Genomic DNA, 22,776 nt, shown 5'->3' on the forward strand with positions numbered 1-22,776 from the left:
GAGGCTAGATCGTCATCTGACAGAAAAGCTGAATTCATGAACTTAGGTAGATGGTGAGTGGGTGGACAGGAAGGGATGGGCCAGTGTTTGTCTCCTGTGGCCATTTCTTGCATACCCAGGGAATTCCTATTGCCTCTGTGGAAGGTGAATTTCCTCCAGGTCATGTTGGATTCTGGAGATTTTTAGTGGGGTGATCACGAGCATGAAATTGGCGTCACTGTGGGTGGGCAGGTAGTTGTGAGTTCCTGCATTGTGCAAGGGGTTGGCTTAGATGACCCTGGAGGTCCCTTCCAACTCTATGATTCCAACTGGGACTGGACCAACAGCTAGGAATTTGCTGGGCTAAAAGAGGAAGGTGAAGTGCTGGCAGTTGCCAATAACAAGGTACAACACTGCAAGAACATGTGTTATGCTGGCTTCCTGTCAAGCTGACCACCTTCCCCCTGCCTCACACCCCATGTTACATGTCATGGGAAGTGACACCACCACCCATCTTCACAGGCAGGCTCGAGTAGGACTGAGGGAGAGAGACACGCCGTGGATTCAGGTGGGTGTAGGCATGCAGGCTCCAGCCCCTCCCGGCACAGAAAGCACAAGAGAACTCAACCTGGGAGGGGGAAGGGGGAAGTGACACGGTCCTTAGCTTGTGGCCCAGTCCATTAAGAACAATGGGGAAATGCTGCGGATCCCTGGAGAGCCACAGACCCCGGAGGGGAATTCCTGGTATGCGCTCCCATGATTCAACGCTCATTTCATCTGATGCCACATGCCTGAGAGCTTGTGCCTTGGGAAACTGCTGGTCTTCAAGGCACTTTGGGACAAGTTTGGTTCAAGCTTGAGGCTGAAACAGGTGGTCGGGAACAGCCACAGAAATGCTGGAAAGCCTCCCTCACCCACCCCCAGTCAGCTGGTGCTCACATTGTTTATCATCAGGTGCATTATTGTCTTTGGCATGAGGTCCCGGATGGACTTGTTGATGATCCCAACATAGGAGTCCACAAGATTGCGGATGGTTTCCACTTGGCGTTCTAACTGAGGATCCATGGAAAAAGTGTTCTCCTGGGCCCCATCTTCATTCTCTGCCTGCACAAAGCAGAAATGGTCAGAGGATAGAAACCAACCCTTCTACATTTCCCAGTGGTCCCCATATAGCCTTTTGCTGGCTGTTCCAGGTCTTCTGGACAGTCTGGCATTAAAACGATCATTCCTGGCCTTCTCAGCCCACTGTGACCAACTTCCTGGATCCAGAGATGCAGCTATCTCCCCATACGTCTTCCAGCTGATCTTAGGCAATCAGGGGGGTGAGGTTCAAGGCTACAGATGTCCAGAGGTGGTTTGCCTCTGCCTGCCTGCATTAGTGTAGGGGCACTGGACTTCCATGGTGGCCTTCCATCCCACCCTACTTAGCTTCCAAGATCTGACAAGATCAGGCTGGCCTAGGCCAAGTGATACGGAGATATTAAAATTCCCTTAACAGTCTGGCAATGCAGACAGTCCGTTGAGGGAAGATGCAACATTCCCGTCACCAGTAGACATGCACATCCCTTGACTGACTGCAGCAGCTGATGACACCTACCAGGCTTCCCTTCCTAAGTGTGCTCAGCTTCTCCCATCCACCTACAGATGGACGGCAAAGAGTTCAGTATAGAAACAGCCCCATTCTGGGGCTTATTACCAACAGAGCCCCTCATTGGTGCCTTGAGAAGCCACTGGGAGCTCATCTGAATGAGCCACTAGCTTGGGTTGAGACTCCGTAACAAGAGAAGCTAGCTCCTGGTTGGAAGCCAACATGGTCCAACAGGATAGGGGTGGTCAACCTTTCTGAGCCTGCAGGAACATTTGGAATTCTGATGCATCGTGGTGGGCGCGGTCACAAAATAGCTACCACAAAGGGCAGGAGATGGAGCCAGCCACAAAATGGCTGCCGCTACTGACCTCCAACCCTAGTGAAGATCCTTGTGCTCTGGTGGCTGCGGCTCCAATGGAATGTAATTTAGAATCTGAGGCACCAATCCAATCTCCACTGGCACTGGTAAACCTTGCTGGGCCAGAGTCCCCCAAGGAGATGGTTGGCACTGAAAGACCCACCTGCTACCTGCAACCCCAAGGAGGTGCTTACTTGGTCTTTTTCTGGGTAGACACCTGCTCGGAGGAAGGAGGCTTTCCAGCTGTCCACATCTTCCTGGGAGTCGCAGGCAAGCTCAATCTGGCGCAGGTCTTTGTACACATTCCTAATCCCAGGATTGGGGGGGAGGGGAGAGAAGAAAGGCAGGAGAACACAGACAGCATTCAGTCAGTAAGGGGAGGGGGGAATTCCAGGCCCTGAAAAAAGCATTATGTTACCCAAATATCGTGCAGTAGATCATGAGGGATAGAACACTGAGCTTGAGGTTGGCTGAGAAATTCAGAACAGGTTTTATCTCACTACAATCAGCAAACTCTTTCTGCTGAGAGTCTGTGTCACCGAGAGTAAGTTTCACCCAATAGTTAAGTATGATTTTACCTTAACCTGAGCACCCAGAGAAGGTAGTCCCAACATGGACCTACCTTGACCCGGAAATTGCAGCTGGCACAAAATAGGCTGCTTGAGTCCTCACAGGAACATCTTGGAGGGCCAATATCCAGCCTGTGCTGAGGCAGCTGTATTGGCTGCCACATGCGGCCCAGACAAAAGTTCAAGGTTTTGGTGTTAATCTTTAAGGCCATTTGCGGTCTGGGCCCCATATACCTGTGGGACCACCTGTCGCCCTATGCCTGATGCTCAGTGGGCATGACTTTTTTGGGAGGTCCCTGCCTCAAGGGAGGTTTGCCTGGCCTTGAACTGGCCCAGGGCCTCTTCAGTCCTGGCCCCTACCTGGTGGAAAGAGGTCCAGGGAAAGCAGCAGGCCCTGTCGAAGCTTTCAGTTCCCACGGCCTGCAAAACAGACCTCTTTTGCCAGGTTTTTGGTTGAGGCCAGGGCAAGGAAGACCAAGGGCCCTGCACACAGATCATCAGCTCCTCCTAGGAAGATCTCCCCCAAGGCTTGCTTCCAGCTGATTTGTGAGCTGGCTCCAATTTGTCCACAATACTGCAGCTTGACTATTAGAGGGGCTAGAGGGAGAATCGCTATTACTCCCGTTCTACAGGCACTTCACTGGCTGCCCATCTGTTACCAGTCTCCGTTTAAGGCTCTGGCTATCACACACAACTTAGTTCATGACCTTGTCCCTTCCTGTTGGTGAGATCACCTCTCCCCTCCTATGCACATGTAATCCATGTTATTTATTTATTCATTTATTTGTTTATTTAGATTTCTATACCACCCATTTCTTTGCAGTTCTGGGCTGTTTACATTGAACATTCTATAACTTACATGGAACGTTATACAGGCTGCAACAGCAAAACAATTTTCATAAAGCATCAAAAGATTACAAAACCACATTTATAATATAAATAACAATTAACAGTAACATTGGGAGGTTAATTCTTTCAGTCATGGGAGGCCATCTGGGGGGGACCAGTAGATGTTCTAAGTTGGTCGGCCTCACACTAATGCCTGGTGAAGGAGCTGTTTTGCAGGCCCTGCGGAATTGGGGAAGTTCGGGCAGGGCTCTGATCTCCTCAGGGAGCTCGTTCCACCAGGTGGGGGCCAGGACCGAAAAGGCTCTGGCCCTTGTTGAGGTCCGACGCGCTTCTCTGGGGCCAGGGATCTGCAGCCAGTTGGAGGTGGCGGAGCATAAGACTCTTTTGGGAGTATAGGCAGGGAAGATGTCTCTCAAATAGTTTTAATAAATTCCTGTTTTTGTAAATTCCATCAAAATTTTTAATAAATTCCATCAGTTTAGGATTTAGGCCTAGGGAGCCAAAGGTTACTGAGCATAAGCAGTAAGTTAAGTAGCGCATAGATTAGTTGCAAAAGCCCCACCCCTCAGTCAGTCTGGCCCTGCAGCAGGAGTGAGGAGAAGGCCCAAAACTTGACGGAGGGAACTGCTAATTCTTTTGCAGGCCAAGCCGGGGAGTGAGTTCTGAGCAGCAGCAGCAAGTCAACTCCTGAAGGGGAAGATCAGAAGCAGCAGCCAAGCACTTCTATAATGTCATGTTTGGACTTTCTCCTTCCAGTGTGCCAGGATTGGTTCTGTTCTGAGTGCCCTTTTTGAAGATTTTGCTCCCATTAATGTTGTTATGCTCATAGCCGTTGTGATTTTGTTATATATCTGGTTTTACAATTCTGGGGTTGATGATAAATGTTGTTATAGTTAAAATTATTCAATGTCTGAAATGGTTTCTTTCCGTTTGAAGCAATTTCTCATTCTGTCAAGCCATAAAGGTGCTGCCATTTATTGATCTGAACCCTCCCCATTAGAAAGGGTGACACACCGACCCAGGGACTTTGCTCACTTTAGCAAGCGCAAACCTACTAATGGGCAGAGCCAACCACTGCCCGCGATGTGCTTTCTTTGTTGTGGTTCCTAAGCATATTGAATGCCCTCCTCCCGTCCTGGCCTTCTGCGGACTGTGCCCAACTGAATCATTCAAGAGGGCTTCTCTGTGCAGGCAACAGAGCTGCACGGTGCAAAATACTTCCTAAACTTACTTGGATAAATAACTCAGGATAGTGGCCTATACTGTTGTGTGTAGCTTATTGTCAGTAGGATTCTATTATGTAATTTCTGTGGCACTTCATGTGTCATGTTAGTATTAATGCTATGCTGCAGTTCTTTCTGTGGCTCCAGAGTTCTAAAATCATGATGCGTTGATGACTGTCAATTGTACTGATTCACTCTGTGTCAACTACCTTGAATGCCCTGGAGTAATTTGGACTATAAATAAAGCAAATAAATCATGCATTCTAGGCAGGTCATATCTGGAACTAAAGCACGTTTGATATGCAGAGGTTGACTGCATCTTAAGAGTATTTCAGGTTCCTTGAACAAATTGCTTTTCCTTCATTCAGCCTCAAACAAGCCAGCAAAAATGAAGATCTATATTGTTTGTTGTCCAAATGCTTCGGCCAAACTAGGTCACAACTCAAAGAACAAAGCCACACAGTGGATCCAATGTCCAGAAAGGAAAGAGCGTCTACGGGAATATGCTCAGAGCAGCATAATTTCATGCTTTTAGAAGGCATGAAATCAGGAAGTCATGTGCTGACCTAACACCCATGTCAGCTGGTTGCACCCTGTATCCCCTGAATCTCAGTTCTGAAATTCAGTAAAATCCCCCCCCCCTTTTATTGACAGAAATCAGCTGGATCAGATCTGGTGGGGTGGTTGTCTTTTCGGCTGGCTACTGTAGCAACCTTACAGGGCTTTCAAGGCAAGAGATTTTCAGAGCTGCTTTGCCAATGCCTGAATTACAACCCTATTTATCTTAACACCGCCCGTGGCGCCGCGGGCGCCACGGACTAAATAAAACCGTAAGGTGTTCTGAGGCGGGATGTATCTGGGATGAGGAAGGGTCCAGATTGGACCCTTCCTCCGGACAGACAATCGGAGGGACCAATTGGCAGGCGCAAAGCGCCTGCCAATTGGTCCCTCCGATTCCCAGCCCCGAGCAACTGCGAGCCGCACTTAGCGCGGCTCGCAGTTGCTTCTTTGCTGCCCGCCTCCCTGGCCGGCGGCTTGACGCAGTGAGAGGCACAAAGCGCCTCTCGCTGCGTCAAGCCGCCAGCCTGGGATCCCCTGGCAGCCGCGCAGAGCACGGCTGCCGGGGGCTCCATGACCTCATGGCCGAAGAACAACACAGACCTCTGAGGAGCCACCGAAAGGGGGGGGGGAAACATCCTACAAGCGCCGACGAGCCGCGTCAGGAGCCGCCGAGGAGCACCCGTCCTCTGACGCATGCTCACTGGGCCCTCCCTGCCCTCATCTCTGCAAACAAACATACCTCCGAGGAGCCACCGGAAAAAAAAAACAACCCCCGACAAGCGCGCGTGCGCACAGCGCGGCTGCCGGGCCCTCCCTGCCCTCATGGGCACAGAAAGACACACCCCTCCGAGGAGCCACCGAAAGAAAGAAAAAAACCCGCCAAGCACCGCCGAGCCACTAAGGAGCACCCGTCAGGAGCCGCCGGCAGCCTCCTCTAACATGTAGCCTTCCGCCCCTCGCCTGCCCCCGTCTGCTAGCGCCCATTGTCTTCTTTATACCGTTTTCAGAGCTGCTTTGCCAGTGCCTGAATTACAACCCTATTTATCTGTACACCGCCCGTGGCGCCGCGGGTGCCACGGACTAAATAAAACAGTAAGGGGTTCTGGGGCGGGATGTGTCCGGGATGAGGAAGGGTCCGGATTGGACCCTTCCTCATGACAGACAATCAGAGGGATCAATCGGCAGGCGCGAAGCGCCTGCCGATTGGTCCCTCTGATTCCCAGACCCAGTAACTGCGAGCCGCCCGCAGCGCGGCTCGCAGTTGCTCCCGGCCTGACGCGGCGAGAGGCGCGAAGCGCCTCTCGCCGCGTCAGGCCGGCCCCTGAGGGAGCCCCCGGCAAGACTCCAGCCGCCGAGAACCTCCAGCCGCCGAGACTCCAGCTGAGGCAAGACTCCAGCCGCCGAGAGGGAATGAGGGCCAGGCCGCGCGGGTGCGGCCCGATCCCCGGGCGCGGCCCGATCCGCGGGCATGCCCCGCGGGCGCGGCCTGAAGCGTCGGCGTGGCGGGCGCGGCCCGATGCCCTGTCGGTCCCCAGCCTAATAAAGGTTGGGGACCACTGCCCCAGAACCTGCAGAAAAAAAAAAAAAACCCAGTGGAGCCTTTCGCCGCTTCCAGCCGGCGCGCCTCCGAGAAGCAGCAGAAAGAACCCACCCCCCCCCAGCCGCAGAAGATCAAAAAAACGCAGAGGAGCCGCCGCAGCCCAGCGCACCACGCCTGGGACTCCCCGCCAAAAACCACGAGACGCCGAGGAGCCGCCACCCGCCTCCTCTTTCAGGTAGCCTGTCCCTTGCTCTGTCCCTCGCCTGCCCCTCGCTCTGGTCCCCGCCTGCTAGCGCCCATTGTCTTCTGGATACAATGGGCTTTTTAACTAGTTTATTTATAATACTATAAAGCAGGGGTAGTCATAGAATCATAGAGTTGGAAGGGGCCATACAGGCATCTAGTCCAACTCCCTGCTGCTCAACGCCGGATCAGCCCAAAGCATCCTAAAGCAGGGGTAGTCAACTTGTGGTCCTCCAGATGCTCATGTACTACAATTCCCATGAGCCCCTGCCAGCATTTGCTGGCAGGGGCTCATGGGAATTGTAGTCCATGGACATCTGGAGGACCACAGGTTGACTACCCCTGTCCTAAAGCATTTGCTGGCAGGGGCTCATGGGAATTGTAGTCCATGGACATCTGGAGGACCACAGGTCGACTACCCCTGCTATAAAGCTCATTCTTGTAATCGCCCGTCGTCTCTTTTCTAGACTGAAAATAATGGCTGTTGGCTCGCCTGTTACTGCTGCTTGCTTCTGTGTTTTTACATTGACTTATTTTATAATGTTCTTTCTTACATGTTTTAATGGTTTTTCCACGTTTGCTGCCGTACGGACCATGACTGGGGTTGAGGGCAGCATTTAAATATGATTTTAAAAAGCATTTTAAAAGCTTGGTATAGGGGTGGTGGCTTCTAATCTGGAGAGATGGGTTTGATTCCCCCCTCTGTCTCCATATGCAGTGACCTTCAGCTAGTCACAGTCCGGTTAGAGCTGCTCTCACAGAGCAATTCTGTCCATGCTCTCTCAGCCCCACCTACCTCACAGGTTGTCTGTGGTGTGGAGAGGAAGGGAAAGCGATTGGAAGCCACTTTGAGACTCCTTCAGGTAGTGAAAAGCAGAGTATAAAGAACGACTCTTCTTTATCTTGAATCAATCAAATAAATAAATAAGAGAGTGGTCTTCCAGAAGGCAGCAGGGCTACACAGTCGTACTTCAGCGGTCATTTCTTACCTTTGTTCTGTGTTAAAGATGGCAAAGACATGCTTGGTGGACATGAACCCCTTCTCCACATCTCTGATTTTGAGGTTGTCCAGAGGCAGCATGTATTTCTTCTCTTTCTCCTATGAGAACACAGGGGAAACACAAACAAGCCACAGAGTCACAAGCATTGCAATCCAGAAGAAAGCATCCTTTTTTCCTTTTTTCATAGAATCATAGAGTTAGAAGGGGCCATAGAGGCCATCTAGTCCAACCCCCTGCTCAACGCAGGATTAGCCCTAAGCATCCTAAAGCATCCAAGAAAAGTGTGTATCCAACCTTTGCTTGAAGACGGCCAGTGAGGGGGAGCTCACCACCTCCTTAGGCAGCCTATTCCACTGCTGAACTACTCTGACTGTGAAAAACTTTTTCCCGATCCAGCAAACCTGTTACTTGGTCAAAAAAGGAAACTAGGTTGGTCTGGCAAGACCTGTTGGAGACAAATCCATGCTGACTTCCTTGGATCACCAAATTGTCCTCCAGATGTTTGCAGATCGCTCCCTTTAATATCTGCTCCATTATCTTCCCCACAACAGAGGTGTCGGGAACCCGCTTGCTAACTGAAAAAACAGGGTGCCCCTTGAAGAAAACGTCACGCCAGGCCTGGTGAACGATACAACAGGAACAAGCTTTATTTCAGCAACGTGGAGTCCGCTGGTATGGAGTAAGAGCTTCCACCGAACTCCAGGTGGAAGCTCTCTTTTATACAAAACCCACCTCCTTTGGCTGTATTGCCCCACCCAGTACTTCCGGAGGGAACATGCTGATGCAATCATGACTCATGCACATATGCGAGGTTTTCCGGGGTTCCCGATGGCCCATTTTCCTGGAACAAAGGGCCATCTCCGGGCCCTTGTCAAAAGGTGGAGGGGGACATTGAGGTTCTTTAGCGGCCATTGCCACCTCAACGATCGGGTGGGGCGCCCAGCTGCCGGCTTGCCTGTGATCACCATGCCCTGCCTCCGTGATCGCGGGCGCCTCTGATGGCGGGGTTCGGTCTGGTTCCCAAGCCACCAAGGACCGAACCACGACATTCTGCCCCCCCAAAGGTCCATTCCCCAACCCCCCGGGACGGCCAGGATACCGCTTGTGGAAACGTTCAGTGAGTCGGGGCGCAAGGACGTCCGCTGCCCAGACCCATTCCCGGTCCCCCAAAGCGAAGTCCTTCCATTCCACGAGGTACTGCAACTTCCCCCTGTGGAGTCTAGAGTCCAGGATATCCGCCACCTCGTGGTGCTCCCCCCCCGGCAGGACCTCGGGCGCTGGCGGGGAAAACACGGGGTGCCAAACGTCACCGTCCGGAGTTTTTTTTAGAAGGCTCACGTGAAAGACGGGATGGATGTGCCGGAGGTTCTTGGGGAGCTTGAGCTTGACCGAAACTTCGTTGATCGGGGCCAAGACCTCGAAAGGCCCCAAAAACCGAGGGCCTAGCTTCTTGCTGGGCAAATTCAACCGGAGGTTCCGGGTGGAAAGGTAAACTCGATCCCCCGGTCGGATCTCCTCAGCTGGTCGTCTCTTCCGGTCGGCGTCCTCTTTCTGCGCTGCCTTGACTTTGTGGAGCTGCTCCTGCAGCGACTTCCAGCAGCTCCCGGCACGCTTCCCCCACTCGCGAAGGTCGGCCGATTCCCGGGCGGGGACCTCTCCAAGCTCCGGGAAGTGTCTCAGGTCTGTCCCGTAGACGACGGCAAAAGGCGACATCTCCGTGCTGCTGTGGTCTGCGTTGTTGTACGCGAACTCGGCCAGGGGGAGCAGGGGCACCCAGGTGTCTTGATGATAGGAACCGAAACACCGCAAGTACTGCTCCAGTACTTGATTAACCCGCTCGGTCTGCCCGTCCGTCTGGGGGTGGTAAGCGGAGCTCAGCCCTTGCTCGATGTCTAACAGGCGCAGGAAAGCTTGCCAAAACCGGGACACGAATTGTGAGCCCCGATCGGAAATCACCTTGTCCGGCAGCCCGTGCAGTCGGAACACGTGATCCAGGAACATCCGAGCCAACTGTGAAGCACTGGGGACACTGGCGCAAGGAATGAAGTGGGCCTGTTTGGAAAATAGATCTACCACCACCCAGATCACCGTTTTCCCCTTGCTGGGAGGCAAGTCTGTTATAAAGTCCATGGAGATCACTGACCACGGCCGGGTCGGGACCTCGAGCGGGTGCAGCAGCCCTTTCGGCTTGCCAACCCCCGGCTTGCAGGTCAGGCAGACAGGACAACCACTGACGTAAGCTTTTGTGTCCCGCCGCAGACTGGGCCACCAAAACCGCCGCCGGGCCAACTTCCAGGATTTTACGAAACCGAAGTGCCCGGCGGTCTTAGCATCGTGGCAGAGGCTGAGGGCTTCCCGTCGTAGCCCTTCCGGGACGTAGACAGCCTCCCCCCTCCGCCAGAGACCGGAGTCCAAAATCAAAGAGTCCCGGAGCTCAGCCAGCTCCTCGTCTGTCCCGTAGGCTGCCACTAGGCGGTCTCGGAGCGGGGCGGTCGCCGGGTCGGGCTCCCATTCCCCCCTGGCCCGACGCCTAGTGACGACCCCCCGTCCCAGCTGCTCCTCACCGAACACAGACCTGGTGCAGGGAGCGTACCCCTCCCCATGATGCGGCAGCCGGGAGAGGGCGTCCGCGAGGAAATTCTCTTTGCCGGGGATGTGACCCAGCTTGAAATTGTACCGCGAAAAGAACTCCGCCCACCTCATCTGCTTGGCGTTCAGGGATCGCGGTTGCCGGAGCGCCTCCAGATTCTTGTGATCTGTCCAGACCTCGAACGGCTCCTCTGTTTCCTCCAGCCAATGCCGCCATTCGGTGAGGGCGAACTTAATCGCAAACGCCTCCTTCTCCCAGGTAGACCAGTTCCGCTCCGTTTCGGCGAATTTTCGTGAGAGGTAGGCCGCCGGCCTCAGCTGTCCCGCCTGGTCTCGCTGCAGGAGAACCGCCCCGGCTGCTGCGTCGCTGGCGTCGACTTGTACCACCATCGGCTGGGTTGGGTCGACGTGCAGTAGCGTGGGCTCAGACGCGAAAGCTTGCTTGAGGGCCAGGAACGCTGCCTCCGATTTCTCATTCCAGCCGAGCGCTGCGCTGGGCCGCGTGGCGCGAGGACCTCTCCCCTTGGTACCTAGCAAGTCCGTGAGAGGAGCCACTACGGAGGAGTATCTGGGGATGAAGCCTCTAAAAAAGTTAGCAAACCCCAGGAAGCTTTGTAGCTGTTTCCGGGTGCGGGGCCTTTCCCAGTCCAGCACCGCCTGCACCTTCTCGGGGTCCATAGCTATGCCCTGGGCTGAGATGCGGTAGCCCAAATAGTCCAGGGAGGGACGGTGGAATTCGCACTTAGCCAGCTTCACGTATAGGTGGTTTGCCAGCAGGCGCTTTAACACCTCCCTCACCAGGGTCACGTGCTCTTGGGGATCTTGGCTGTAGATCAGGACGTCATCCAAATAAACAACCACCCCCTGAAACAGAAGGTCCTGCAACACCTCATTAATTAGACTCATGAAAACCCCAGGTGCCCCGCTTAAACCGAACGGCATCACTTTAAATTCGAATTGTCCCAATTGACAGTTAAACGCCGTTTTCCACTCATCCCCCTCCCGGATGCGTACCCGGTAGTACGCCTCCCTTAGGTCCAGCTTAGTGAACAGAGTCCCTTTGCCCAGCCGGGCCAGCAAATCCGGGATCAGCGGGAGGGGGTAAGCGTTCCCCGCTGCGATGGCGTTGAGGCCCCGGTAGTCCTGGCACAGCCGTCGGGACCCATCCTTTTTCCGGACGAACAAGACTGGAGCTCCCATGGGACTGGAAGCGGGCCGGATGAAACCTCGGGCCAGATTTTTTCCCAAAAACTCCCGGAGGTCCTTGAGCTCACCCTCACTCATTTTGTAGATGCGCCCTTTGGGCAGTACCGCCCCCTCTGGGATGTTGATAGCGCAGTCCGTGCGGCGGTGTGGGGGTAGCTCGTCCGCTTCCCGCTCGCTGAAAACGGCTGCGAGGTCTCGGTACTCTGGCGGGACCTCGGGCTCTGGTTTCTCCTGCTGCACCACCGCCGCTCCCCTGGGACGCACCGCCGTCCTCTTGTGGCTGGAATTCTCGCGGGGGACCCGATGCCGTGCACCCACCGTCAAGTCGAACTTCAGGGTCCCCGCCCGCCAGTCCACCACGGGGTTGTGTTCCTTCAGCCAATCCAGGCCCAACACCGCCCGATATCCCGCTACGGGGACCTGGATCAGCCACCGCAGCTCTTGGTGGTCCCCTATGTGGATGGCGATAGGACCCACCTCCTCCCCGAAAGGTCCCCCCTGAATCGGGCTGCCGTCCATCTGGACGAAAACCAGGGGAACCTTCCGAATGCGCTTCGGTAGCCCCAAAGCCCGGGCTATCTGGGGGTGGACCATGCTGTGGTCGCATCCCGAGTCCAAAAGAGCCTCCCCCACCCAACTTAGTCCGTTCTCCGGGTTCCGGAGCTCTAAAATTACCACGTTCGGAGGTCGCGCCTCATGCTGTAGGGGTTTTCCCTCGCACCGCGGGACCTGCTGCCCGGCGCCGTCTACAGCAGGTCCTGGCCGTTTCCCGTCGCCTGGACGCTTCCCGGTTCGTTGCGGAGGTCCTCCGCCCGGCGTGCCTGCTGGGGGCGTGTCGCACCTCCCCCCTGGGAGAGCCCGCGGTCCTCCCCCCCTTGCCGTTGGCACGCTGCTGCGAAATGTCCTGACCCCCCGCATTTCAGGCACAGTCCTTCCCGGCGTCTCCTTTCCCGCTCGGGGTTCGGGGGTCGTTTGGGGCGAGAGTTGTCGGGGCCCGGTCTTGGCGCCTCGGCTGACCCGCCTTTGGCCTCCCGGGGGGGTGCGGCGGCCCAACCCAGGCTGGCTTCCAGCTTGGCGACCACAAAACACCACCCCTCCAGTGTAGACAGATCTTCTTCCGTCCCCTTGATCACGGCCCATTCCCTGAGCTTCGGGTTAAGGCCCTCCCGGAAGTACTCGATTTGGGTCTCCTCGTTCCAGGAGAACACCTTGCCTGCTTCCCTCCGGAAAATGTCTATATAGTCCATAACCCCCCTAGTACCCTGTCGAAGTCCCTTGATCCGACTCTTTGCCTTGTCCTCAGCCTGGGGGTCCTGGAATCGTCGGCGGAGCGCGACCACGAAGTCCTGCAGGTCCTGAGTTGCCGGGTCGCCGCGCTCGGCCAACCCCAGGTACCACTGACCCGCCTTGCCCTGGAGACACGAGGCCACCCCCCAGACCAAGTCCTCGGAGTCCTCATACCGGTCTCCATATCTCCGGGCATGCGTCAGCGCGTGGAGGAGGAACTGCGGGAGGTCGTCCGGCGTCCCGTCGAAACGCGCCTTAAGCTCTGGGGGGGAACGTTTTGGAGAGTAGTCCGACCCCCTCCGGATCCGGGATTCTCGGCGTCCGCCGTCTCGTCCTGCTCCGCTCCACCGGCTACCAACTTGCCCAACGACGCCGTGCCGCTCCCTGCCTTGCACGTCGCTCCTGCGTTGGTCCGGCTCTCGCCGCCCCGTCGGCTCACCCGCTCCCCCGAGATCCTCTGCTGTCTCGCCTCTCCGCTGGCCGTCTCGCCTACTCGGGACTGAAAACTGCTCCGGGTCGGGGTCCGGGGCCCGCTCACCAGTGCCGGGCTCGTCCTCGTCGCTGGAGGCGTCCTCACTCGACGCGATCCCCTCCGCCGTTGTATTACCAGTCCCTCCGGGCCCGGCCCGAGCTTGCTCACGGGCTTCAGCTGCCTGCAAGCGCCTGGCCAAGTCCGCCATGGCCCGCCGCAGGTCCTCTAGGGATTCCTCAGGTCTTACCGGGCGAAGCGCCTGCCTCAGCTGGGTGTCCCAGGTTGGGGCCAACCCCCCAGACCTCAGCGCGCTCCCCGCCGTGCTTGGGAACCCCATGGCCCGGCGCCTTCCCTTGGCCGCCGCTGCCGAGGGTCTCGGGGTCCCGGACAGCTGCTCCTGGCCCCCCGATTTTCGGAGGAAATCTCCCGGGGACATTAAACCCATGTTCCCGGGGTTCGTGGGGGTCGAGACCGCCTCGTTGCTTGAAAACGCCATCTCTGGATCCGTCCCGATAAGCGCTCGGATGCGATGCCGACCCTGGAGTTCGGTGGGAAGCTCTTACGATGTCGGGAACCCGCTTGCTAACTGAAAAAACAGGGTGCCCCTTGAAGAAAACGTCACGCCAGGCCTGGTGAACGATACAACAGGAACAAGCTTTATTTCAGCAACGTGGAGTCCGCTGGTATGGAGTAAGAGCTTCCACCGAACTCCAGGTGGAAGCTCTCTTTTATACAAAACCCACCTCCTTTGGCTGTATTGCCCCACCCAGTACTTCCGGAGGGAACATGCTGATGCAATCATGACTCATGCACATATGCGAGGTTTTCCGGGGTTCCCGATGGCCCATTTTCCTGGAACAAAGGGCCATCTCCGGGCCCTTGTCAAAAGGTGGAGGGGGACATTGAGGTTCTTTAGCGGCCATTGCCACCTCAACGATCGGGTGGGGCGCCCAGCTGCCGGCTTGCCTGTGATCACCATGCCCTGCCTCCGTGATCGCGGGCGCCTCTGATGGCGGGGTTCGGTCTGGTTCCCAAGCCACCAAGGACCGAACCACGACAAGAGGTCAGACTCACTGGTCTGTAGTTTCCCGGGTCATCCTTCCTCCCTTTTTTGAAGATCGGAATAACATTTGCTCTCTTCCAGTCCTCCGGGACATCTCCAGTCCTTAAAGAGCTCCCGAAGATGATGGACAAGGGCTGTGCAAGTTCCCTGGAAAGTTCTTTGAGTACTCTCGAGTGCATTTCATCCGGACCAGGGGATTTGAACTCATCCAGTGCAGCTAAATGCCTCTCGACAACCTCTCTATCCATGTTAACCTGCCACCCAGACACTGTCCTTTGGCTACGGCCATCTCTAGATGTGCCTAAACACTTTGAACTGTGGGAAAAAACAGATGTAAAATAGGCACTAAGCCTTTCTGCTTTCTCTGCATCTTCCGTTTGTCCATCCGCACCCAACAGTGGGCCTATTGCCTCCTTTACTTTACGTTTGCTCCTCACATAACTGAAAAATCTTTTCTTGTTACAATGGGGTTCCCTGGCCAATCTTAGCTCTGATGATGATTGATCTACAGTGCCTAGTAACCTGTAGGTACTCCTCTTTAGAGCTGTGTCCTTCCCTCCATTTCCTGAACATTTTCCTTTTCTTTCTTAGTTCCTCTTGAAGTTCTCTGTTCATCCAAATAGGCTTCTTAGAGCTCCTGCAGTGTTTTCGTCTTTCTGGGATAGTCATTGATTGAGCATGCAATAGCTCTTGTTTGAGTAGCGCCCACCCTTCACTTGCTCCCTTCCCTTCCAGCATTCTCGTCCATGGTATGACACTCATCATGTCTCTGAGTTTATTGAAGTTTGCCCTACGAAAATCCAACATCCGCGTCTGGCTACAAGCTTCCTTGGCTCCCCATCTCAAAAGGAATTCTATGAGGACATGGTCACTTCCCCCTAGGGTCCCCACCTCCTTCACCTCATCCACCAACTCTTGCCTGTTGGTCAGTATTAAGTCCAGTATGGCTGAACCTCTTGTGGGTTCATCTACCATTTGATAAATGAAATTGTCAGCCAGGCAGGTCAGAAACTTGCATGACTGAGGACGCTTCGCAGAGTTTGTTTCCCAGCACACATCTGGGAAATTGAAGTCACCCATGATGACAAGTTCCTGCCGCTTGGATATTTTCTCAAGCTGCTCACAAAGTCCAGCATCCACATCCTCTCGTTGGTCAGGCGGTCGGTAGCAGACACCAACCACCACACTGTTTGTTTTCCCCTCGCTTATTTTCACCCAGATGCTTTCCACTTTAGATATGCTCTCCTCCACTAGAATTTCCTGACAGGTAAGCCCTTTCCTCACATACAGTGCCACTCCTCCACCTCTTCGATCTATTCTGTTTTTTCTGAACAGTTCATATCCATCCACCATTACATTCCAGTCATGAGAATCATTCCACCAAGTTTCTGTGATGCCTACTAGATCATACCTTTCCACCAGCATGAGAAGTTCCAGCTCTTCCTTTTTATTGCCCATCCAAGGGCATTAGAATCATAGAATCATAGAATCATAGAGTTGGAAGGGGCCATACAGGCCATCTAGTCCAACCCCCTGCTCAACGCAGGATTAGCCCTAAGCATCCTAAAGCATCCAAGAAAAGTGTGTATCCAACCTTTGCTTGAAGACTTCCAGTGAGGGGGCGCTCACCACCTCCTTAGGCAGCCTATTCCACTGCTGAACTACTCTGACTGTGAAAAACTTTTTCCTGATATCTAGCCTATATCGTTGTACTTGAAGTTTAAACCCATTACTGCGTGTCCTCTCCTCTGTAGCCAGCAGAAACAGCATCCTGCCCTCCTCCAAGTGACAACCTTTCAAATACTTAAAGAGGGCTATCATGTCCCCTCTCAACCTCCTTTTCTCCAGGCTGAACATTCCCAAGTCCCTCAACCTATCTTCATAGGGCTTGGTCCCTTGGCCCCAGATCATCTTCGTCGCTCTCCTCTGTACCCTTTCAATTTTATCGATGTCCTTCTTGAAGTGAGGCCTCCAGAACTGCACACAGTACTCCAGGTGTGGTCTGACCAGTGCCGTATACAATGGGACTATGACATCTTGTGATTTTGATGTGATGCCTCTGTTGATACAGCCCAAAATGGCATTTGACTTTTTTACCGCTGCATCACACTGCCTGCTCATGTTTAGTTTACAATCCACAAGTACCCCAAGGTCTCGTTCACACACAGTGCTACCTAGAAGCATATCCCCCATCCAGTAGGCATGCTTTTCATTTTTCTGACCCAGATGCAGAACTGTACACTTATCTTTATTAAATTGCATCTTGTTCTCATTTGCCCATTTTTCCATTGTGTTCAGATCTCGTTGAACTCTGTCTCTATCTTCCGGAGTATTTGCCAGTCCTCCCAATTTGGTGTCATCTGCAAACTTGATGAGTAGTCCCTCCACCCCCTCATCTAGATCATTAATAAATATGTTAAAAAGTACCGGGCCGAGCACCGAACCCTGAGGTACCCCGCTACTCACCTCTCTCCAGTCTGATGAAACACCACTGACAACAACTCTTTGAGTGTGGTTCTCTAACCAATTCCCTATCCACCTAACGATCTGAAAATCCAGATTGCAGTCCTTCAACTTATCCATCAGAACATCATGGGGAACCTTGTCAAAAGCTTTACTAAAATCCAAGTAAATGACATCAACCGAATTTCCCCGATCCAGCAAACCTGTTACTTGGTCAAACAAGGAAACTAGGTTGGTCTGGCAGGACCTGTTGGAGACAAATCCATGCTGACTTCTTTGGATCACCAAATTGTCCTCCAGATGTTTGCAGATCGCTCCCTTTAATATCTGCTCCATTATCTTCCCCACAACAGAGGTCAGACTCACTGGTCTGTAGTTTCTGAACAGTTCATATCCATCCACCATTACATTCCAGTCATGAGAATCATTCCACCAAGTTTCTGTGATGCCTACTAGATCATACCTTTCCATCAGCATGAGAAGTTCCAGCTCTTCCTTTTTATTGCCCATGCTTCGGGCGTTAGTATAAAGACATCTGAATCCTTTTACTTTTGGTTCCCTATGAGCTGGCCTTGCCGGTTGGGCTGCCTCCGATCGTTTTCCTTCCATACACTCCCTATGTTGATTGTCTCCTTCCCCTAGTGGCTTTAGTTTAAAGCTCTCCTGATGAATCTCCCCAGGTTCCTGCCAAACACATTCTTCCCCAGTTTCAATAAGTGCAGTCCATCAGGTGCTAGTAGGCCTTCCTCAAGAAAGCCTATCCCATGGTCCCAGAAACCAAATCTCTCCTGCCGGCACCAACTACGCAGCCAGTGATTCACCTCCATTATCTTCCTCTCCCGACACATTCCTCTTCCCTTGACAGGCAAGATTGAAGAGAATACCACTTGTGCCCCCATTTGCTTGAGCTTCCTCCCCAGATCTTGATAGTCTTTTTTAATAGGAGCGATGGTATTCAGGGACATGTCATTCGTTCCCACATGGACCATCACAAATGGGTAGCGATCCGTAGATTTGAGGAGTTTGGGCAGCCTTTCTGAAACATCTTTAATTTTCGCCCCTGGCAAGCAACACACCTCTCAGGTTAGGGGGTCGGGCCCAGCCACATGGCGATCCATTCCTCTTAGCAGGGAGTCTCCAATTACCAGTACTCTCCTTTTTTTTTTCTTCTCAACTCCATTTCCTTCTGTCCCCGTGATCTCTTCCCTTTGTCTTGGACTTTGTTTTGGGACCTCTTCCCTCGTTGACCCTTGCACCTCCTCTGCAAGGGCCTGAAATCTATTCTGGAGCTCCAAAGGCCCTGAGAACTGTCTCGCTCTTCGCCGTTGAGTCTTTTTCCGAACTGTCTGCAGTGGTCAGTCTGCAGTGGTCAATCTATTGTGGTCAATCTCCTTATCCTCTTCAGGACTAGTTGTATTGTATTTATTCCGAGTTGCAGGGCTCTGGTCTATGAACTCCTCCCCTTCCTTACTTTGGGTCAGAGTAATAATTCTGTTTTCTAATCCCCTAATCTTTTCCTCCAAAAGTCTTACCAGCTTACACTTGGGGCAGCTGTAGTCCATCTTGTCTTCTGGGAGGAAGGCAATCATGTCACACTCATTGCAGATGATGGGATGAGTGTCCTGGAGTTCCATTGTAATGTCTAGGCAGTGCAAGTACTAGGGAAATATAATCTACTGATATAATCTACTGATTCTAATTGCTCAGCCAAGAACCCCAGGCCAAGAGCCACAGGCCAAGAGCCCTTTGTCTCTCGCCCTTTGGCCAAAGGCTCGCGCCCTTTTTAAGCCTCCCAACAATTACCCAGCAATCACCTCGCCCAGGCAGCACAATAGCCTCACCTGGTCACTTTTTGACCAAGTAACAGGTTTGCTGGATCGGGGAAATTCGGTTGATGTCATTTACTTGGATTTTAGTAAAGCTTTTGACAAGGTTCCCCATGATGTTCTGATGGATAAGTTGAAGGACTGCAATCTGGATTTTCAGATAGTTAGGTGGATAGGGAATTGGTTAGAGAACCGCACTCAAAGAGTTGTTGTCAATGGTGTTTCATCAGACTGGAGAGAGGTGAGTAGCGGGGTACCTCAGGGCTCGGTGCTCGGCCCGGTACTTTTTAACATATTTATTAATGATCTAGATGAGGGGGTGGAGGGACTACTCATCAAGTTTGCAGATGACACCAAATTGGGAGGACTGGCAAATACTCCGGAAGATAGAGACAGAGTTCAACGAGATTGGAACACAATGGAAAAATGGGCAAATTAGAACAAGATGCAATTTAATAAAGATAAGTGTAAAGTTCTGCATCTGGGTCAGAAAAATGAAAAGCATGCCTACTGGATGGGGGATACGCTTCTAGGTAGCACTGTGTGTGAACGAGACCTTGGGGTACTTGTGGATTGTAAACTAAACATGAGCAGGCAGTGTGATGCAGCGGTAAAAAAGGCAAATGCCATTTTGGGCTGTATCAACAGGGGCATCACATCAAAATCACAAGATGTCATAGTCCCATTGTATACGGCACTGGTCAGACCACACCTGGAGTACTGTGTGCAGTTCTGGAGGCCTCACTTCAAGAAGCATGTAGATAAAATTGAAAGGGTACAGAGGAGAGCGACGAAGATGATCTGGGGCCAAGGGACCAAGCCCTATGAAGATAGGTTGAGGGGAATGTTCAGCCTGGAGAAAAGGAGGTTGAGAGGGGACATGATAGCCCTCTTTAAGTATTTGAAAGGTTGTCACTTGGAGGAGGGCAGGATGCTGTTTCTGCTGGCTGCAGAGGAGAGGACACGCAGTAATGGGTTTAAACTTCAAGTACAACGATATAGGCTAGATATCAGGAAAACGTTTTTCACAGTCAGAGTAGTTCAGCAGTGGAATAGGCTGCCTAAGGAGGTGGTGGGCTCCCCCTCACTGGCAGTCTTCAAGCAAAGGTTGGATACACACTTTTCTTGGATGCTTTAGGATTGTTAGGGCTGCTCCTGCGCTGAGCGTTGGACTAGATGGCCTGTATGGCCCCTTCCAACTCTATGATTCTATGATTCTATGATAAGAGAACCCCACTCAGATATCTGCATGGCATTCAATGGGGAGAGAGGTCCAGTGAAAGGTCCAGCTTGAAGCATGAGCTTCTCTTCATGCTTCCCCACAGGACTCCACAAAGCTGTTCTGTTCCCAACAGGAAAACACACACATACACAGTGCAATCCAAGGCTACGATGATCCCAAGCCCAGGGGTGGGAGTCCAGTACAAATGCTTCAATGCACATCGGAGCCTCCGATTAGCAAGTGGTCACTATCTCAAGCGGTGACTCCCATCTCAGAAATTCAGGAAGTCCACTGCTGGGTTCATCTCATTCACATACCTACGAAGCACTCGGTGCCAGTCACGCTTTCTAGAAGCTGAGAATTTGGCAACAGCCCAAAAGGCTGCAAACGTTTTCATGACTGACTCAGCTCCTCCCAGTTCACACATCTCCTATTAGGTGATATTTTCATTCTTGGGGAACATGGGAAGGACGTCCCCAAGAAATTTTACCAGGCTAACAACTTTCACCCCACTGTCAGCCTCAGCATGGCCAGTCCACACAACAGGGATGTATTCTGGACACCTCTTATGGTCAAACCCACCACCTTGTGCTGAAAACCCACCAACCATCCCCAGGCTTCCAGCTACTCCCGGGGCACTTAAAACCAAACAAAGGTTACAATCACATTTGCTTCCATCCCTCAGACAGCAACTCTCTCCTAAATGATTCGCCATGTGCATTCCTAGGATTATAACCCCCTCCCTGGTCCAGTAAAGACGGAAGAAGCCAGAACATTTCCTGGAAAGAGCCTATCACAGCAGAACAAAACACTGGACCCACCGGAAGGTTTCTTCTCTTCAGTGGGGCAAAGTCACTCAAGCTGGTTGGGTCACACCTCTGCTCACTCAGGAAGGCACTGCAAACATATGCAAAATTTCTTGAGCCACCTGGTGAATGTCCAAAGCCTGACTTCCCAAGTCTTGCCCCAAGCCCTGATGCATTTACATGTATCAGCCTTGCTGACCATTCTGGGCTAGTCTGCCCCTGGAGTCTCATCCGCTCATTCTGGGCCCTGTTCATGTATTCAAGTATTCATTTATTCTCCTTGTTGTAACCTTGAGTGAGGGGTCTACACGGCATCCCAAGGGTGGGAAGTCGATGCCTTTGCTCCTTCAGGGGAGTCCAATGTTTCGGTCTCCTTCAGTGGGGCCAAAGGCATCCAAGCTGCTTAGCAGCACCCAAGCAGGCCTCCAGGGCAGGAGTGCAGAATCCTCCTCAGTCCTGGGCTACCTGTTGCAGCACCCCGTGGGGCCAAAGGTCACTTCCACTGTGTCCAATCTGGTCAATGCAGTAGTGCTTGACAAGTGTGGAAAACGACGTCCATGCATTCTCTCTGCCACTGGGGCCCCGGTGGAGAAGGAAGCGGAAGCTGCAGCCTGGATAGAATGCCATGGGATCTTGCCCTCAGACCCATGTGTCTTGATGATACACAGTTTAACCCAGTCACCTTCCTGCCCAGCCTCATCTTTCACCTTCAGTAGCAGGTCATCACAGAAGGGATAAATGTGCACCCCACTCCGGCATAGCTTGGCCACCAGGGCTACTTTGGTGAAGACCCGAGGAGCCAACGACCGGCCAAATGGAAGGGCCATGGATTGGAAGTGCTGCCCTTGATGGAAGAAGTGAAGGTACTTTCTTGAATTTGCATGAATAGTTCTATAGAGATATGCCTCTTGCAGGTCTAGGGAGGTTAGCAGATCTGATTGCTGCAAAATGTGTCAGAGGAATTCCATCCATAACCATTGCTTTCTCACCCATCAGGTGGGGTCTTTTCAGTTCAGAACCACACGCCACTCCCCGGACTTCTGGGAAATGATCAAGAGGACCAAGTGGACCAGTGAAGTGCTGGTTGTGAGGGACTTCATCAATGACCCAATGTTGGAAAAGTTTTGAATGGCCTGCAAGAAGCTTTCACTCCTGTGTGGGGATCTGAAGACTGAAAATGTTTGGTGGCCTTGCTGAGCTCGATGTGAGAACCTTCAGAGATGACATCCAGCATCCAGCGTCCAATGTGGAGCGGCTCAACACTTCCCAAACGAGGCGGAGTCATGCGGTCTGTTTTCTGGCCTGTTGGCCCTTGTCTGAAGAGTTGTGTCTTCCTCTGAGGGGACTTGGCTCTGTACTTGGAACAAAATCCCCTGAAATCTCTGTAATCCCATCCATGTCCCTGAGTGCATTGGATAGGAAAGGATTTGTATCCGCATCACAATTCCTTGAAAGAGATGGATGCCCACCACATCATGGCCTTTTCTCCTTGGTCTCCACCAGTACCTGGTTCAAACTGGACTCCCTGAACAAGATTTCCTGAGAATAGTCGAAAGTGTGCTTTTTGAAATTAAGTCCACCTTCCAAAGTCTGAGCCAAATATTGTGACACATCATGAAGCTCACTGCTTGTGCCCATGCGCAAAATTCATACTTCTCAGGGCAGCTGCTCTCATATTTGAGAGATGTACCCTCCATGTTAAAGTTTCACTGAATGTTATGCCCAGATACTTGTAGGAACTATCCTGTTCTATTTGGGAATCCAGAATACTCCAGACAAATATTTTGGCCATCTCCTGAAAACCATCACCTTTGTTTTAAGGTGACTTCTAGACAAGCTGTGGATCCTCACAATACAAGCCTAGGCTATCTAATTAAGAAGGGCCAAGCAAAAATATAAGGACCTTTTGGTTAGGAAGGAAAGAGTCCACT

General features: G+C 52.7%; 1 protein-coding gene across 9 annotated transcripts in view; it reads right to left on the reverse strand.

Moving 5' to 3' along the window:
• Positions 1-22,776, reverse strand: part of DNM2 (dynamin 2) — a 119,525-nt gene that overhangs the window by 13,686 nt on the left and 83,063 nt on the right. For all 9 annotated transcript variants that reach the window (XM_077346114.1, XM_077346109.1, XM_077346111.1 and 6 more), the window contains 3 exons: positions 7,900-8,009; positions 2,120-2,231; positions 919-1,083 (listed from right to left, as the gene is read on the reverse strand). In XM_077346114.1, coding sequence (XP_077202229.1) covers positions 919-1,083; positions 2,120-2,231; positions 7,900-8,009 — 387 coding nt within the window. The remainder of the gene's footprint in view (positions 1-918; positions 1,084-2,119; positions 2,232-7,899; positions 8,010-22,776) is intronic.

This window comes from Paroedura picta, chromosome 7 (genome assembly GCF_049243985.1).
Source record: "Paroedura picta isolate Pp20150507F chromosome 7, Ppicta_v3.0, whole genome shotgun sequence".
Classification (NCBI taxonomy): domain Eukaryota; kingdom Metazoa; phylum Chordata; class Lepidosauria; order Squamata; family Gekkonidae; genus Paroedura; species Paroedura picta.